The sequence below is a fragment of the Cucumis sativus genome, chromosome 7 (genome assembly GCF_000004075.3).
Source record: "Cucumis sativus cultivar 9930 chromosome 7, Cucumber_9930_V3, whole genome shotgun sequence".
NCBI classification, from domain to species: domain Eukaryota; kingdom Viridiplantae; phylum Streptophyta; class Magnoliopsida; order Cucurbitales; family Cucurbitaceae; genus Cucumis; species Cucumis sativus.
In genome coordinates this window covers 21,318,854-21,337,751 of record NC_026661.2, presented here as the reverse complement: position 1 = coordinate 21,337,751, position 18,898 = coordinate 21,318,854, and the positions used below count along the sequence as shown (strand labels likewise).

At 33.3% G+C, this 18,898-nt stretch overlaps 3 protein-coding genes across 3 annotated transcripts; 1 reads left to right on the top strand and 2 right to left on the bottom strand.

Annotated features, from left to right (window-relative positions):
• Window positions 1–3,572: 3,572 nt before the first annotated feature.
• On the bottom strand, window positions 3,573–6,602 carry LOC101213828. The gene is made up of 8 exons (XM_004141692.3): window positions 6,321–6,602; window positions 5,912–6,155; window positions 5,689–5,751; window positions 5,386–5,519; window positions 5,135–5,172; window positions 5,007–5,052; window positions 4,464–4,628; window positions 3,573–4,037 (listed from the first exon to the last, which is right to left on the bottom strand). Exons 1-8 carry the CDS (start codon window positions 6,448–6,450, stop codon window positions 3,859–3,861), a joined length of 999 nt encoding a protein of 332 aa, XP_004141740.2. The 5' UTR covers window positions 6,451–6,602; the 3' UTR covers window positions 3,573–3,858.
• A 1,057-nt stretch (window positions 6,603–7,659) lies between these two features.
• On the bottom strand, window positions 7,660–9,822 carry LOC101214965 (exocyst complex component EXO70B1). The gene has a single exon (XM_004141779.3). The coding sequence runs from the start codon at window positions 9,811–9,813 to the stop codon at window positions 7,789–7,791; it is 2,025 nt and encodes a 674-aa protein (XP_004141827.2). The 5' UTR covers window positions 9,814–9,822; the 3' UTR covers window positions 7,660–7,788.
• Window positions 9,823–15,458: 5,636 nt separating this feature from the next.
• Window positions 15,459–18,603, top strand: LOC101215039 (protein MANNAN SYNTHESIS-RELATED 2). Its single transcript, XM_004141696.3, has 6 exons — window positions 15,459–15,899; window positions 16,301–16,430; window positions 16,551–16,621; window positions 17,002–17,087; window positions 17,319–17,892; window positions 18,051–18,603. The coding sequence occupies exons 1-6, from the start codon at window positions 15,798–15,800 to the stop codon at window positions 18,327–18,329; spliced, it is 1,242 nt and encodes a 413-aa protein (XP_004141744.1). The 5' UTR covers window positions 15,459–15,797; the 3' UTR covers window positions 18,330–18,603.
• The last annotated feature ends 295 nt before the right edge of the window (window positions 18,604–18,898 follow it).

The window sequence follows — 18,898 nt, the reverse complement described above, 5'->3', positions numbered from 1 at the left end:
GCGTGGTCTAACAAGATGAATAGCGTTTGGGCTAGTGGGCCGAGGAGATGCTCTGTCAAATGTAATGGGCTTTGCAAAACTAAGCCTATATTGTTCTAGTTGGCCTCCACTTCTTGTGGATCAAGGCTCATGATGCTGCAAATGTAATGGGTTTTCCAAAACTAAGCCCATGTTGTTCTAGCTGACCTCCACTTCTTGTGGATCAAGGCTCATGACGCTGCTTCCTCCTTGAAACCACCCCACAACACCACTTTGCTTTTGGTTTCACTAAAAAAACGTCATTTCAAAAGACAACTAAAGACATAGTTGTCTTCCTATGCTTGTATATTCATAATTATTCCCTTCTCTAATCGATATGAAATTTTATTTTGTACTCCTTATCATAAACGATATCACGAATTTTGTTTTGATTGTTAAATTTACAATTGTCCCCTTATAAGAAATGAATGAGTTATTATAGTTGAGTTATAATAGTAATTATTTTAGTTTGAGTATAATACCATGCCTTTATGATTTAGATTATTTTATTTTTAAAAGAAAATAATAAATATTTTAGAATGGAATAAAAAAAGTGATGAATGTCATAGTGTAGCAAATAAAAAGGATTTTAGAGTAGTGTTTAATGTAGCTAATTGAAAATTGTAAATAGTATTTATTGTAATTAAAAATTGTTATTATAGTATTGCATAATCATCCATCCAAAAGGGCCCTTAGAACATTTGACACACATCTCTTGTTTTGTAAAGCTTAACATAAATTTACTAAATCCATCTTCCATAAATCAATTAAATCAATGGATCATTCGAACAGAAGGGAAAAAAAAAAAAAAAAAAGAATTCGAAGCTCATTGACTTTCATAAATTTGCACATGTTTATGCTCGTAAGCTTTTCTCTGCTCTTCACAAAACGAAGATGAGCAAAGGGAAACAAACAAGAATACAACATGTTATATTATTTACACGAGTAACTATTTACATAATCATACATGTTTTGAAGTTCACCTTCTTATACCATCAAAGTGAAGAATGGAGTTTGGTAGACGATGACATGGAGGAGAGGATGGTAATTAGGGATGAGATGGAGTCCAACGCCAGTTCTAAAACCTCTTGGGAACAGCTTTCACTCACAATCTTCTTCACCTGAGTAGAATATGAACCACAAAGCAGAAATCAAAATAATGATTTATAAGAACATTATTACTTTACAAATTAAGAATCTTGGAAACAAAAGTTCATTCTATCAATTAGTCAAATTTAAACAGAACTTTGTTTTGGTTCCATCATTTTTCGTAATAATAACTGTTGAGATGAGAAGAAAACTAAAACCGTAGAGAATCCAAATAGAGACAATGAGTTAGCTACGTGCATGGGCAGGGGATGAGCAGTTTTTGTTATTAAAGATAAAATGTTAAACTTAAGATTCCAGTGGTGCCTCTAGAGCTAGAGAGTTTATGTATAGTGCACTCCTTTAATCCTAGCAAAACCCGTGTAGGATCATTCTAAAACACCAGAAAACACATTCAAGGTATTCTAACAACTATAAATCTGCACGAGCTGTCTTATCTTAGAACAATCTTTATGATAGTAAGTGAAGGAGAAGACATGTAAAAGTCTACAAAACTCACAAGTTTCAAATAGAATGGTAAGGATGTGATTCTTTACTCATTCCTTTTCATTTCTTTACTCATTATACATACCTACTTTGTTTTGTTTGCCTAATGTATACCTTTTTTTTAGGCAAAAAATCCAACAAACTACACCCTAACCTCCTCTTTATGAACGATAGAGAGAATACTATATAGAAAAGCATTTTTTTCCAATCAAAGAACAACCCCTTGAAAAGATACCAAAACTGTTAAAACTTGATAGTACATTACTTATTTCTTGTTTCTAGATTAAGCTGTCTTCTATCGTTTTCTAGTTTCCTTCATTCTTGTTCATGGCTCAGGGAGTCCTAAATCACCACTGCACAGTGCACTAGGAGAAAAGACACGTAATTTTCTGGCTGCACTAAGAAATTACAAAATACTCAAAATCATATTGATAAGAAATTGCCTAACTAATAAGCCATCGAGCAATAAGCAAGCAAGTTATGATAAATTGATTGAAGGATAGCTGTTCTATGACCATGAGGAAAATACAGTAACAACTATGGTTTCATTTCAAGATAGAAACTAATAAGCAGTAGTTTCACCTCATCGAGGTAACCTTGTAACTTGGTTATCTTCTCCAAGTAATCTTGATCCTCTAGAACTGTACCAATAATCTGAAGATCATCTAAAACTTTAGCTTCCATTCAAGCGTATCCTGAAATTAGACTGGAAGCAGCATCAAATTTGACTAGAGTCAAACAATTGTTCTGTGATAATAGTCCAGGTGCTTGCAATGTAATGTAAAAACATTAAACTTCAGAACGGAAGTACGGAAGTACGGAAGCACAGAACAAGAACAAACACAGAAAATAACCATATAACCTAATCAGCTCGAAGAAAAGTGAAAACCAAATCACCCTTCAGGACTCGTGGATATTCTACTTCTGATCAAGCTCATATAGCACATTCTTAGTACAGAAAAGAAACGGAATGCCCAAATCGTCCAAGAGAGAGAAGAAATTCAATTTGTTGGAACAAATTCGAAGCAAAAAGAAACTATCTTTCGGTAATTTGTATCGAATTTTAAAGAAAATTCAGAAATGAATGAGCTTACTGAATCCCAAAACAGAAACTTAATGGCGAGTAGATTGGAAGAAGAACAGAGCGATAATGCCGTAGACGTCGGAAGCTTGTCGGAATCTGGCTGCGGTGAAGTGAGGGGAGGTTGAATCGTACACGACGCGTCGGCTGTCTTGAATTGGGCCCCGACTTATAACTTATAACATAACATAACCCATTTGGAGACGACACGTCGTCCGCAAAGTGAAGCTGTTATACGCTTTGGCTATGCATGAAAAGGAAATTAGGGCTGATAGAAATCAAATTGTATGAACATTCTAATGTGGTAGCTCAATCCCAAATCTGATTTACAATAATTATTTTTGATGAATTCTAAAACAGTAGATTATTGTAAAAAAGTAGATTTGAAATGCTCTCAATTTTCACTATTAAAAAAAAAAAAAACACATTCGTTGAACTCATTGCAAACTGATAATGAAAAGACACTCGCACTAATATTTCTCATAGAAGTTGTAAAAACATGTATACTTTTCATGTTGTTTTATAATGTATAACATATATGATACTTGAAAGACGATGAAATGAAAGAACACGTTTACTTCAAGCATGTGTAGGTAGATAACTCTAACAGACCATTACCGAAGAGATTCAAAATACCAATATTGTTTTGACAATAGAGATTTTCTATCACTACTCAGTCACGTCTTCAAACCCCCTCTCTAATTGTTCTTAGAAAATGTCACATTTCCTTTCCACAACCCCAATTTCTTCTCAAAAGTATTTATCGAATCAACTATGTGATTTTTTTAAAACCCTAACAATAGCTCCATACTTCAGGCAAATCAACGTACTTATTTCTATTAGTAATACTTATAGTCAAGTCTCTTTCACTTCCATCGTCTTTGTTCTTGAATATTTTCCTCACATAAATTTGTTAAATCATTGATGTTTGAACATAGAAAGAACCTCCAGGAACGCCTCCTCTGAAATATGTTAAATCATCGATTGACCTAAAAATTTAAGATGATAATGAAACTAAATTTAATATTATACATATCACCTAATGAAACTTTAGTTGTTAGTGGATTGTCTTCTTTTTCTTTTTCTTTTTCTTTTTCTTTTTACCAATCCATTACAAACATGATAAGTACTTTTCTCAAAGGGCAGAGTTGAATAAAATCCCTTGGCTATTGCTTTTGGAGTGGTTGTTGACTGTAGTCTTTGATCATCAATATTTCACCACATAATTTCTGCGGCACCTGCTCCAGAGCTTTTCCTTCTTGCCATGCCTGTCCAACTAACACCCCAGGTCCCAGATATCGAACATATACGACAACTTGATCGTTGAAAGGATATAGATGCTTGGCTGCAAAATGAAAAATATATATACACACACATATATATAAGTATTGAAAACTGAAAACCGAGGACAAGCATGCTTCTTGAGAGCTATCATTTCAGTTCAATGTGAATTGTGAAATATACTCATCCAAATTCATGAGTGTAACTCCAAAGATTCAAAACATCTCACTCAAGTCATTAATTTTGTCCCTAATGGTATGCAGTTATGATTCTCCTTCAAGAAACAAATTAAAGACTTCATATACATAGTGGGGCTTATTTTGCAAAGACTAGAGACTTCGTGATAAGCCCCAAGAAAGTAGGGGAGTGCAAAGCAAACTGTTCCTTTAGTTATCATTTCGTTTTGAAAATTATTTCGGTCACAATTAGCTTGCACAGATAACGTTAGATTAGGTTGAAATAGTATCATGGATACATTTTAATAGCATACCTGGCGCTGGAAAGCCTTCAGGGTATTCATGAATGTCGAACAGCCCATCACCAAATTCATAGGCCAAGTCACAAGGATGTTCAGTTGACATCACTTCCTTAAGCTGTTTCATCTCAAAGTACAATGGACTAACGGAATTTGCAAATCCAGCCAGTAAGGGCATGTCTGATTCGTGAAATGTTAAATGTTAGCGGCATTGAAACAAGGAAATTTTTAGTGACTTAGCAGAACTAACATTCTAATTTCCAAAAAACAGTCAATAGGCACCATCCATGCTAAGGCTTGATCATCAAATAATTTTCTTTTTTCTCATTTTCCAAAGACATCAAACGGACAGAGGAATGGATTTCTCATCAACTCTATTCTTAGAACTCAAGGGCACAGATGCACATCCTATCAATATAGTGGTCTGTTAAAATAGTCTTGTCTAACTCATGTTTATATAGATCAGCTGGCTTCTGTAGTGTTTTAGTGCCATAAAATCTGTAGATTTACTAATGTCATAAGAGGAGTCGTATAGTTACCAAAGGTCAAGAGACTTACTAATAATCCGCCCATATATCTTTCCATCCTTGGAAGAAAAGATTGCCTGATAAACAAGGAGATGTAAATAGATAGATTCGATTGTACTGTACATTTGAAATAAGGGTCAAGGTTTAGATAAGTTTCACCTTCTTGAAACGATTAATCCAACCAATAGGTATTTGTCCTATTCAAGATATTCAAAATCAAAGTTGTTAGGCTTGGATGATATAATCATAATATTTAAACTATAAATCAGTTCCTAAAACTCAAATTTCACTATTTCTTATCCTTTATCAAATCACTTTCCTTATAAAGTGAAAGAAACTTCAAAATTAAGAAACGTTGTATGCTTTCCACACAATAAGCTAGGATATTATGTATGTAGTCAACTACTTGCCTCCACTTTTGAGGCAGTTATAATATTCAAGCACCATGCCATCTTCATTTTGCAGCAAACTAGATGCCGTTTTTTTAACTAACTTTGGATCCTCATATCGCGTGCCAGCAATTCCCCAAGCCCTTGATATGCACCTACATTATGATTATATTGCTGGTTTCAGAATTTCCAAAATCTTAACAGAACTTAAAAGGCTATAATTCTGTTCTTGCTAAATAGTTCCCAACCAAATTAGAAGACACATATATTCCAATTAAGAGAAATTGCATTAATGAGGAACAAGAAAGATAAAATATATGTAACCTGGGGGTTAGGAGGTGTAAAAGTCTATGTCGTCGTTCCTCAGGAATTTCCTCAATCTTTTTCCTGTCAATCATAAGACAAATTTCAAACTGCATTACAAGTAAATTATTTCAAAAGGAACCACTGAACATAACAAATTTATAGTGATTGTAATCAATTTATGATGATATGACACAAACAGAAGCAGATTGAGATGGTTATAAGTTCTAAAGGAAATTACTACCAAAGATACGCAGCGGGATTATAGGAATCAGGGTCAAATGGTATAAGCTCTTTAGGCGGATCTAGAAAGGATGCTACATCTTGTTCATCTATGTACTGTATCCTTCCGTTCGGAAGCAATTCGTAAGGCTCCTCATCCCACACAGAAGATACTTGCTCCCTCTCCCTCCCTCCCGCTGCAGCAGCAACCACGCAACCAGGTGACCGTACACAAACTCCACAACTATACCAACCAATTCCTAGCCCTACAATACAATAAAAGAGGTAGAATTTTTAGAAATCAAACAAGTAAAGCTCTGAGTTCATTCCAATGGATTTTCCTGTTTGATTGACGGAAACTGCGGGGGTTAAGGAAGTGATGAAATCAAGCAATGGCGTCAATACGACAAAAGGGAAGAAGACGAACTGACCTTTGAAGTTCGTAAAGCTAAGACGCCGGTGCTGTGTATTGAAAGTGTTGATTTGGCGGGGAAATGAGGAACAGCAAGTCCATGGGGAAATCTGAAGGGGACGGTTCGAAGTTGCTGCCATTGCCTTCATTTTGATCAAGCTTGAATGGATTCCATGGTTATCTAGTTGATTGCTAATCAAGCGAAGCCGAGTGGTGACAGTTCCAACGCCGACATGTCATGCTTTTCTTCTTGCCTAAACTCTCAAACCATCTATGGACGACATGTCGATTTGAGAAATATCCCCCAACTTAAGCATATTATCCACTTTACTATTGATTTTGAAACTATGTATTCTCTCCCACCAAACCATCCAAATTGGTGTATTAATTTATTTATTTTTGTTCAAGATGCAAAAAACGAAAGAAAAATTGATTCACACTCATGACTTGTGATAAAGTTGTTGGGATTAGAATAATAACATAAACCAATGAAATAAGATAATTTGAATATGAGTGAAGATATTTGGGGGTGTACCCCGAGTTGAAATGACACTAAAAGAAGTTAAATCCCTAATCTCCAAAATCAAACATTGAACCTTTGGATATAACGATCGATAATATTCATTACGACTAATTAAAAAAGATGAAAATAGTAGTAGCTTCATTTTGAAGGGCAACTTGAAGACCTACATAATTTCCATTGCCTCGACATTAAAAGGTCTAGTGGAGATTTCGAACCATATGTGAGGAAATGTAACTAGTTGTAGAATTTAGAAGCACACAAACATAGCCAAAAGTGTTTTCCCCTTGCTTATGATAAGTGTCGACAATATAACAAAATAATTTGGGGTTCTAAAGGGTGATAGAATTTGATGTACTTTTATTTTGTGGCTGTATATATATCAACAGTGACAAATATAACAAATAGGTCCAAAGTATTTGTACATATAATATACAACAAAATGTAAATCAAAATTTTAAAGTTTATCATATATTTGCAATTCTTTTAAAATGTTTCTATGCACTTAATTATTAATCTAAAAAATGGTACTCATTACAATTATCCTCGATATTAAATTTCACCAATCATTCAAAAGTGTAAAAGTTAATTTGTCTTATAAAACAATGCATCACACGATAATGTATGATTTAAACTAAAAATAAAATCATTAGATAATGTTCGTAGTGGATATATTATCTCTAACTTTTTACTATTCATCGTCTTTAAAATATCTCATTAGAAACTTTTGTAGAATAAATTAGAGTTATTTTCAAATATAGAAAAACAAACTAAAATATAACCACTTATCTAAGATAGACGCGATAAACTAAGATAAACTACCATATGTGTTGTGATAGAGTAATAAATTTTGATACTTTGCTATAATTATAAATAATTTAACAAGTTTTTTCACTAAATGAGTCTAATTTTAAACTAAACTATGTCACAAATTTAAGTATTTGATGAGGCTAAAGTTAATATGAAGTCACGAAGCAGTAATGGACGCGCGAAACTGATTGGTAACAAGGCTCTTGATCTTGGTAATGAAGCGGGAATGGGTGTGACCGTTGCTTCTAATTTGCACACTCAACGTTGGGGGCCGAAACATGGAGCTGATCACACTCCCCATACTCTCTGCAGTATATTTCAAATACTTAGCTGCGCCTCGATCATGTTCGATCAAAGCTTCGAAATTCTTCAGATAAACTGGCACAATCGTCTGCACTAAAAGTAGGCAAATTCTCTCTCTCAAACCCTCATCTGAAATTACCCATTTCGATTGCCTTCTACATGTTTGTTCAAATGCCTGAGAGAACTTTTTTACCCTCTTCTTCAACAGATAGGTATCCTCCCATTTCTCGCCTTCAAATTGAAGCTCACCCTTTTGATTTAGAAGGCTGAGAAGCTCTCCCCAGCTTTCTTTCAGGTAAAGTGCAGCATAATATTCCTTGTATTGGTTGTGTGCGTTTAACCATTCATCTCCCATCATTTCACCCAGTTTTGAACCTTTTAGATTGCTAAAATGGCAGTGGTTGTTCATCATGAAGTAGTAGGACTTTGACATATCTTGGTAGGCTTTTGCCCATGCATCTAGATTTAAAGCAAGTTCTTTTATGATTAGATAAATTTGGTTCTCTAGAAGGTTTTCTTCACATGTCTCTTGCCCCCAGCTTTGATGGATGATTAAAATCTGGTTTAGGATTGGTTTGTAATGGTTCCCAAGTAGCTTGTTGCAGTAATCTGTGACAAAGCTTACCAAGCTTGGAATGCCACCATCTGCTGGAGGACAACTCTGTCTTTGCAACTCAACTTGGATTGGAAGTTCAGAGAAAACCTCACATATGCCGTTTACGACTCGTTTTACAAGATCTCTTGTTGCAGCTTGAATCTCTGTGCAATCTTTCCCACCAAACAACTTGTTAATGTCTGTCCTTAGGTTGTCTAGAACCAAGAAAACGTCAAGTAGGTTTAAGAGCTTGATGGGGTCCTTCTTTGTTTGGGTGACTTTCCTCCCAAATCGGAGAAGGGATATAAAGCCCGACTGTGATGCAATCTTAGCGAAACATCTAGTTCTGATTTCAGATTCAATCTTCTCAAACATGTCGTTGCAGAGTTTACATTCAGGTTCATATACTTGCTTCACAGAAAGCTCAAGATGCTTGCTCCATTTGTTGATATGATCTTCAATGCTCCGCATGTTGCTCAAGTCATCAACTGATGTTTCAAGATAATCCAAACCAAGAGTTCTTAAACTAAGTTCAGCATTTGAACTTCGAATTTCGATATATATTGATATACAGTTTTCAATTCTACCATTGGCTTTCAGTCTAGTAAGAATTGATTGTAGTTCTTGAACTACAAATTCTGGCAATAGTGAGAAACCAATGAAGCCTTGGTTTTCAATGGCCAATAAGGGTGGAGCCAGACGAAGAGGAACGCTATGGTCTCTCAATAACCTCCTGAACTCAAATTCAAGCTTGTTCAATGCAAAATCGAGAGGCCCTCCATCAATACGAGCATCGTTCTCAACTGTCTGCAACTCGCAAAGTATTGCCAACGAGTTTTTGACATTGAGAAGACGTTGATCATCGACTATTCTGTTGTCTTCAACAAATCGAACAATTCCATCCAACCACTGAGTTGTAATGCTGCAATTATCAGAAATAAATTCAAGTGCTTCTTCAAACCGTTTCATGACAGAAAGGTAACTGGAGAGTTGAGAACAAGAATCTGCCGTGAGTGACTTCTGAAGTTCAGAAACGGTGTTGAAAACATTAAGAAGCGCGGTCGCAAGTCCAATGGCATGATCTATCTGGTCTCCAACACCAAAAGAATTACACTTCTGAATCTTAAGGAGCTTGGCTTCCAAACTTGCGAGTCTTTGAGCCTTGTCTCTCAATCTTGGTCCAGCATTGGCCAATTTAGATTCAATGTCTCTCGATCTTTCGAGGCCAGTTTTCAAGAGCTGTCTAGCTGCAACAAGCTTTCCAGTGGCTTCCATCTCGTCCATTGACGATGAAATAACAGGTTCGATTACTACTTAAGCTTATATATTGTCTTGCAATTTTATTTATTCTTTTTACTATTTTTAGTTTAGAAAATGGTTGTCTGGTTTCTTGAATGTCACTCCTTTCACTTTTTCTTCACCAAACTTAACAATCAGGGAAATGAAAAGGCTGCCATTTCAAACCAAACCTCACTTGCAAAATCTCTCACCCACCGTAGGACACAAGTTCTGATCAACTACCTTTTGTATGTGCACGTAAAAGTAAAGAAAATTAAACCAGTCTTCAAACTTAAGAATTTTATATACATCAGGTTAAAGACTTAAAAGAAACTGAAGCAACAACCAACCACCCATGAGAAAGCTGCTAAAAGTCAATAATGTGAAAGAATGTTTATAATAATCCATTAATTCATAAAGCACTCAGTTAAGGTTGGAGTAATTTCGTCCTGCCCATCTGACTTCCAATATTTGACTTGGTCAACTTAAGAATTCAGCTAGTAATTGATAAAATAGTTTATAATTGTTCTGCTACTATTTTCCTGGAAAAAGATTTGAAATTCAATGACATTATGGCCTCAGCATGCGAGTCAAAATACTTTAGAATTAACTTCACTGGAAAAGAGAAGGGTAAAACACTTCAAGTTAAAGTTATTGTATTTCACTGTTTTGTTGTGGAAGTCAATGGTAATAATAATTACCCATCCAGAAATCAATGTCGAAGTACGCAGTTTGGGGCTTCTTTTAAACTCATTTATGCTTCTACTTGGTTGGAGATCTCTCCTGTGGCAATGATAGCAATTACAACAGAGGTGTTGGAGTCTCAACAGTCAACACTATATTATGAAACTATTAGAAGAACCCATGAAAATTTAGAAAACTTCCTAAGATTATATGAACTAATTTAAAAGTATATTTAAATTACAAATATTGGCTCATATGGTTGTTTGTATCGTTCTGTAAAAGTATCAATTTAGCTTTTGTAGTTTTGATTTAGTTTATTTCATTTTAATCTTTATAAGTAGTTAAGCCTTATAAATTATTCTTAAACTATCCTTTACCTATACAAACACCCTGCTCATTTATTCTTCATCTAATAAAGTTGGCCAACATCATCTCATTGCATGTCAATAAAACATGTTAAACCTTTTCTTTCTTTTAAGTTCAACAACAAGTGGGATAGGTATATTCGAACCTCTTACCTTTAGAGATTGACCGAATCATATATGTTTTAGTTAAATTAGGTTCAAGTTAGACATGTCAAGTATTCAATACCATAAGCATTAGATTTGACCCAACCATGTAGATCCTATTGTAACTAAACTCAAACCATAGGGAGGAAGGAAAATTTTAGTAGATTCAAGCTTTTAACTTCTAGACCAAAGTCATGTGCCATTAATCATTCGGGTATGTTCAAGTTGGCTAAAAACATACAGAGACACATAGACAAAATTCAGTCCTTTACCCATAAATATCTTATTCGTGTTGAATCTATCATGGCCATGGGAATCCACAAATGAAAGAGAAGATGAATAATAAGATGATTTAGATTTATAGTGGCAAGTGGTAGAATAAAGGAATCTCTATGTATTTGTCTACAGTGATTTGGAATTTTAAATGCCTTATTACAAGGACTAGTCACAGACAATAGAGAAATTAGAAGAGCAGCAAAGCAGTTGATCTTCGCCTTTTGTGTTTTTAGATTTACTGAGTTAACGAATATAAGTTATTGATACCGAAATTTTGTTTCTAAAAATTGTCTTCAGATTCAATTGTGAATACAATACATTTTTTGTTTTTATTATATTTAAAAGTTTAAAGTACAAAATTATATTAAATAAAGATAAAACCATGTATGTCAGATTATCTAATACTAATAAATAATAATTATACAAAAAAAAAAAAGGTGATTATCAAATATAGCAAATTAAACTAAAATACTTACCAACATACTAGAACATGATAGTCTATCGTATAATGTTTTACTCTATATGTAAATATTTTCAAGAGTTTTATAATTTAAAATAAAAATTTTAATTTTTAATCTAAAACATGTACATAAATAAATGGTACTTTTTTTTAAATAGAAAAAATTGATAAACTATCTAAATCACTTAACCTTGTAAATATTTTTGTCAAAATGTTTTATTTTTTTATTAATAATTGTTTATGAGAAGACAAAATATTTACAAATTTTGTGTTTAAATGGTTTTGTTTTGAGGACAAATAGTTTGTCAATTTTATTAGTTCTATGCTATCAAACATATATCTAAAAATATGAAATATATAATTTTGTTTTGATTGGAATTCTTTTTTGTTTGACCATACAGACTCCTACATCTATGGCTACGTCGGATCGGAATCGAGCGGATCACATTCTCCGGTCGTGATCGGAATCGGAATCGGAAATCAAGGCATTTATGGAGGAGAAGGATGATTCTGAGTCAACTAAAATCAGCCGGGCGGAGGAAAACGACGTCACAACCCGACGAATTTAGAAAATGAAGGTGACCTCAATCACTACTTTTTATTTCTCTTTTGGGGGAAGAAAAAAGGATTGGATGACAAAAAGAAAATGGAAGAAGTTTAGTTTAATTAGTCCGCTAATTCGGAAAGTACACGCAATCTCAGCCCTATTAACCGTTAAACAGATTTGACCCAAACCCCAACCCCTCCCTTCCCCACTCTAAATTATCCCTTTTAAAAAAAAAAAAAAAAAATCTACTCATCACTTTTTTTTTTCTATTTTCTCTAACTTTTCTTAACAATCATTTTTCCTAGTCGTTTAAAAATATTATTTGGACCATACTTTAAATCATGCAAATAAAATAAAATTATTGTAAATGATAAAATTGTTACACAATATTTACAAAATATAACAAATACTTTTAAGTAAAATTTTGGTTCATTTTCATATATTTAAAAAGGTCTTTTTTTTTGCTTTTAAAATTGTTAAAATTACCCAAAATTGACTAAAATCATGTATTTTGTCATCTAAAATAACATGTAATATTTGATTGTATATTTTCAAATGTGCTTTTATAAATTCATGTTTTTAGAATAATGGTGAAAGAATTTCAATTATTTCAAAAATCACCCAAATAAATTTGAAACACTTCTAGAGTTTTTTTAGTCAACTTTTCATATATAAAAAATAGTTTAAATAAAAAAATTAACTTATTTGGAAAAAAAATTCTCTAATCAATTAAAACATGCCCTTAATTATTTTACTAACTTATTTATATATATATATATATATAAAATCAAGTTGAAAGTATAAAATTTATAATTAGATAGAGTATTAGAATAAATAAGCCTTGAGAAACACATGAGTATTTAAACCCAAATCTTTCAACATCAAAATTTCAACATAAAAATGAAAAATTGATGGAAGGAATGATAATTGAGAACTAAAATAAAAAAAGAAGAAGATATTATTGCAATTAATAAATAAATAAAGGGAGTAGGTAAGGGACTGAGTTGGAGAGTTGGAGTTAAGGAAAAAACAAAATCAGCGTCAGAAATCTTAACTTTAGAAAATGGGTTCCTAACTCTAACCCTTGGTTTCAACCCCATTAGCCATTAACCATTTTTTTAAAATTTTATTTATTTATTGATCAGAATTATTTAAATTAGTCAATATAAATGTAGCCAATAATGTTGACCTACTTTTACTTTATTTATCTAACCCAACCAATCATTGGGCTCCACGTGGCCGATGTATATACATATATGTAGACATCACTGCAGTGTCCTCACTCTCATTTGGAACGGCAGCCCATGAAGATTTTTTTTTGTTACTATCCCAAAAAGTAATGTTACATGTGGTGTTTTTCTTCTCATTTTTATGGATGAAAACGACGTAAATGTAATTTTGAAAACGAAGCTTATCATCGTAAAATAACATAATTTTATTAACGAGATCTGTGATTCAAATCTTTCTAAATTGTACTAATATAATATAAAACTTGTGTTAATAATATCATCCTTTAAATTTTTCTACCAAGACAAACTTATCTCAATAATAATTGTATTTGTACTGAATTACATTAGGCTAGTTAGAAAGCCATGTTTTTAGTATTATTCAAAAATAGTTATTAACTAAAAAATAGAACATTTGACAAAATATTTACTTTTCATGGAAAAATCAAGTGTAGCAAACTTTGTTTTTAGTGGTTTTGTTACGTGAAGTGAAAACAATGTTAATTTATTTATTTATTTTTAATATATATATATATATACTATCAACTTGAAAATCAATATTTTTTCAAACAAATCTCAACTTGAATATAGTTAAGTTGACAAATAATTATAGCATACGTTAACTCAAAGTTTAAGGTCACATCCTCCATCCTACCTACATTATAAAAGAAAGTGTACATATTTTGCAAACATATGACAAAATGATTTCTTGACCAATTTTGGGATCCAATGAAACATAGACCGAACAACTCTGAGTGGCCTATATTTTAACATATCAACTATTGTTGTTAAGTAAATATTCAAAAAATAGAAAGAAAGAAAAAAAAGAATAATGCATATTACATGCAAGCTATAAATATGTTATAGTGAAAATCAACTTAATATGGAATGTTAAGGAATGTTTTATAAGATAGTGGTAAAGTAATGATTTCTCCATCCTTTTACCAAATTGGTAGAATTGCATACTAAATATCAACACAAGTGAAAACACACAAAGTGTTGTTATTTAAACTTTTTTTTTTTTGGTGGACCCAACAATAATTTAATTCATACAAAGCATTATGTACTTTCTCGTGCCGGAAGTTTTAGATCCTCCTTCTATTTATTGAAATTGAAAAAAAAAAAAAAATTTAACCGACAAATTTATAAATGCAAAAAATATATATATGTGTGTATAGTATCACCTAGGGATGATCAGTCGGTCGAAATTGATTTTTTTTTTTTAACAAAATCTACCGTAATTTGTTTAGTAAAGTGTCAAACTGACCTCAATATCTATTAGTAAGAGTTGATCAGTCGATTGGTTTAACTCTTAAAAATAACTTTTGGAATTTCTCAATTTGAAACTTTTCGAAATTGATCCCGATCATTTTTCGACCAATAGACTTCGGTTTGATCAGTTGGCTCAATTTTTTTGTTCATTATGCTCACCCCTAGTATCACTCAATTATGCATTTTAATTGGAAGAATAAATAATCTATTTGTTTATAATGAAGTTACCAAATATATCAAGTCTAATTAAAAATGGAAAATTAGACGACAATCTAAATTTCATACTTTTTGTAATTTTGAAAATGGAAGTGAAATGAAATCCGTTATCATAAACTTTTTTTTCTTTCATTTATTTTCGAGAACTTCCCATTACATTAAAGTAACATTAACAAATTATTTCCCCCTTGTAACAAAATTGTGTCTAGTACATTTTTTTATATGATGTGTAAACATATTTTATTTAATTATTATTATTAATTATTAATTTTTTTTTTAAATATCCAAATCTATAGTTGAAAGACTATTATATGCGTCTATAATGATGTTAAATAGATAGAAAATTGATTTGGCTATAGGAGGAAAAAAGCCCTAATTGGAAGGGTATAAATTGATTTTTCTTAAAGAAAAGTAAAAAAGAAAGGGAAGGGATATGAAAAAGGAAGACTAAGGAAGGAGGCAGTGAAATTGGGAGGGAAGTGTCGGTGGTGTTTATTGTATTTGTAAATATAAATAAATAATTGCGTGCTGAAGAACAATAAGACGAAGAAGAAGAAGAAGAAGGAAAGAAATTTGATATTTGTTTCATAATCAGAGAGAAGAGAGAGAGAGAGGGAGAGGTTGGAACAGCGTCATCCACAGTTCCATTACCAAATTCTCAATCCTTCCATTTTGCTTTGCCATCGTCAACCTCTCATTTCCATCCTCCATTCATTCCACTCCTTAATCTTCTTCTTCTTCTTCTTCTTCAGACACTGTTACTGTTACTGTAACCTCAAGACCACGATCTCTCAACTGCAATGGGGGTGGATCTGAGACAAGTTCTGGCCGGCATACTCACTCTCACTATGTTCGTCATGCTTGGCCATATGATCAAGCGAGACCACTTTGATTCCGTTCAAGTACATCCTCTAAACCTTCATTTCCTTTTCGATCTGCTTTTTCCTCTGTTTTTTTTTCCCCTTCTCATCTCGAGATCTTCTGCTGTACAATTCCTCTAGTCTCTGTTTTTCTCTAATTCTGGTTTCTTTTCTTTTGCTTTTTATTGTCGTTCTTGCTCGTTTTTGTTGGGATTTTGTTCTGGGTGTAGTACTAGTAACAACTATAGTATCTCTGCTTTTTCGAGTTAGAGTATTAACTACGGAATTTACTAGATTATGGTTGTTTACTTTCTCTAATCTGCCAGTAAAACCAAGCGCATTTTTCCTTTGTATTAGACTGAGTGATTTTTTGTTTCTTTTAAATCAAGTTTAAGAAACTAGAATCCTGGTTGATTGCGTTGTATCTTGCTTTTGTTTTGAAGGAAAAATTTCCAGGGCCAACTAAGGATGCTGTAAAAGTAACAACAATGCGCAGCATCCACAAAAAAAGTGACGTTCAGTTGAAAAATGATGTGCTAGAGCTAAAACAATGTTGGAGTAAACCCGAATCTGGTTAGTATTTCATTTCTATCCGAATTGAAAAATGAGTGAAACCTAACTTCCATTTATCGTGCTTTTGTATCTCTTATCCTTCCCATTTTCTCATTATTCTTTTGTTGGATTTGGAAGCAGATGAGGGGCAGGAATCAAAGGGGTATGTCACTTTTTCATTGACTGATGGTCCTGAATACCATGTCTCGCAGGTACTCAATCGAATGATTCGATTCAATTGGTTTTTGTTTTTGTAATTCCACAACGTTTACGTTTGGGATTGGATCCTTGTTTCTGACCTACCACTTAGAGTGTATGCTTAAACCAGTTGAGCTATACTATAATTGGTTGCGACTTTTAAACAATTAACTTAGTGGAGCACTGAACATTAGTACTGAGGTTCATGTTATTTAGTGGCTAACTAACCATCATGTTTTGAAGTAATTTCAGCATAATACTCTGGCTTCTTGCTCTAAAATTCCCCATTTGTTGCATTATTGTTTTGGTTCTTCTCAGATCTTCGTACTTGTCATCTAGCATTGCCTTCCCTTCATTTTACTGAATGTCCTTGATGTTTATTGTATGTTTTCAGATTACTGATGCGGTAGTTGTGGCAAGATATCTAGGTGCAACTCTTGTTGTCCCAGATATCAGAGGGAAAGAGGTGGGAGATAAATGGTAAGTTGTATGTTCTAACGAGGAAAACAGTAGAGAACAATTCCCATTTGATTGTATATTCGTTTTAGCTGGAGCAAGATCCTCTGTCGAAAGGATCTTTGTTTCCACTTCTATTGTCTTGGAATTTGCTATTGCTTCACTCATTATTCAAAGATTTGTGCTTCTTTAATCTGTCTAGTATTTCTAGAGAGACTATTCTGGTTGAAATCTAACAGTACCGTAATCTTCCAGGAACTTTGAGGATATTTATGATGTCGAGAAGTTCATCGGAAGCCTGGAAGGAGTTGTGAAAGTAGTAAAACAGATGCCATCTGACATCTCTCCAAAAAAGATCTCGGCTGTTAAAGTACCAAATCGTGTTACAGAAGATTACATTTCGGAACATGTTGAGAAGGTTTTTAAAAGAAGTGGCAACATAAGACTCGCAACTTACTTCCCTTCAGTAAATATGAAAAAGTCATCCACATCAAGTGATGGTGATTCAGTTCCATGTTTGGCAATGTTTGGAACATTGGAGTTGCAGCCAGAAATAAGTGAGGTGATTGAATCCATGATGGAGCGGTTAAAAACTTTGAGTCGGAAGTCCAATGGTCAGTTCATAGCAGTCGACTTGAGGATTGAAATGTTGGGAGAAAATGGATGTCAAGAGGCATCTGGAAGTAAAAGTTGTTACACTGCACAAGACATAGCTTTGTTTTTGAAGAAGATTGGTTTCGACAAGGATGCTACCATATACTTGACTCAACCGAGATGGGAAAACAGTCTTGATGATCTCAAGGATTTATTTCCAAAAACTTACACAAAGGTTAGTACACAATGATTTATCTTCCCCACTGTTGCCTTTTCTTAAATATTGTTTTGGTTAGAATTCGAAACTCTAACCGAAACTATGAATACTCTCTTACTGAGAGTTGAGCAGTTTTTCCATTATTGATTGTGAGAGTAACCTTTCTACTTTTGCAGGAAAGCATAATGCCTGCTGATCAGAAGGCAAAGTTTTTGAATTCAAAAAGTTCAGAATATGAGAAAGTGATCGACTTCTACTTATGTAGCCAAAGCGATGTATTCGTACCAGCGATTTCCGGTCTCTTCTACTCAAATGTTGCAGGCAAGAGGATTGCTTTGGGAAAGAATCAAATACTGGTTCCAGCCACCATTAGAGAACCCACTGCCTCTGCTTCCAATTTCATCTCCTCTTACATCACAAAGAAGAATCACTTGGCATACTCATGCTTTTGCTAGGTCCATATTAAAGAAAAATGAAGACACGAGCAACAGTATCGATCTCTCATTTGCATTGCGTGCATCGAGCTTTGTGGCTAGCAGAAGACAGCCCAATTGTATTGCATATGTTTTCCATATTGTTTTTTAAGTGATTCCTAAACAGAAAGAATTATTTGTTAAGGTAGCTTTTGCAAGACATTCAGCAGAACGATTAAGATGTCAACTATTGTTTGATAAAGGCTTCCATTTAAAGTAATGAGATTGAGAAAGTATTACATTGTGTTCAAGTTCATGGATTCTTTCACATTCCCTTGGAGAAGCTGTCAACATATATAATATTGCATTCAATCCAAGTCCTGTCTATTCCTCTAGTTTTTGGTTTCTTTTATTATTAACTCCTAAAAAAGAGTAAATAAGATTCCTCCTCTTCAAGTTCATACTTAATGATAATGTTTAGCAGACAAATGAAAAGGAACCATTGTGGGTTACAATCATTGGTTCATAGTGCAGTAAATTGATGTAAAAAATAGACAACTCGAGAAAAGTTGAAAAGAAACAGTAGAACGAAAACAATGTTTTGCAATTAT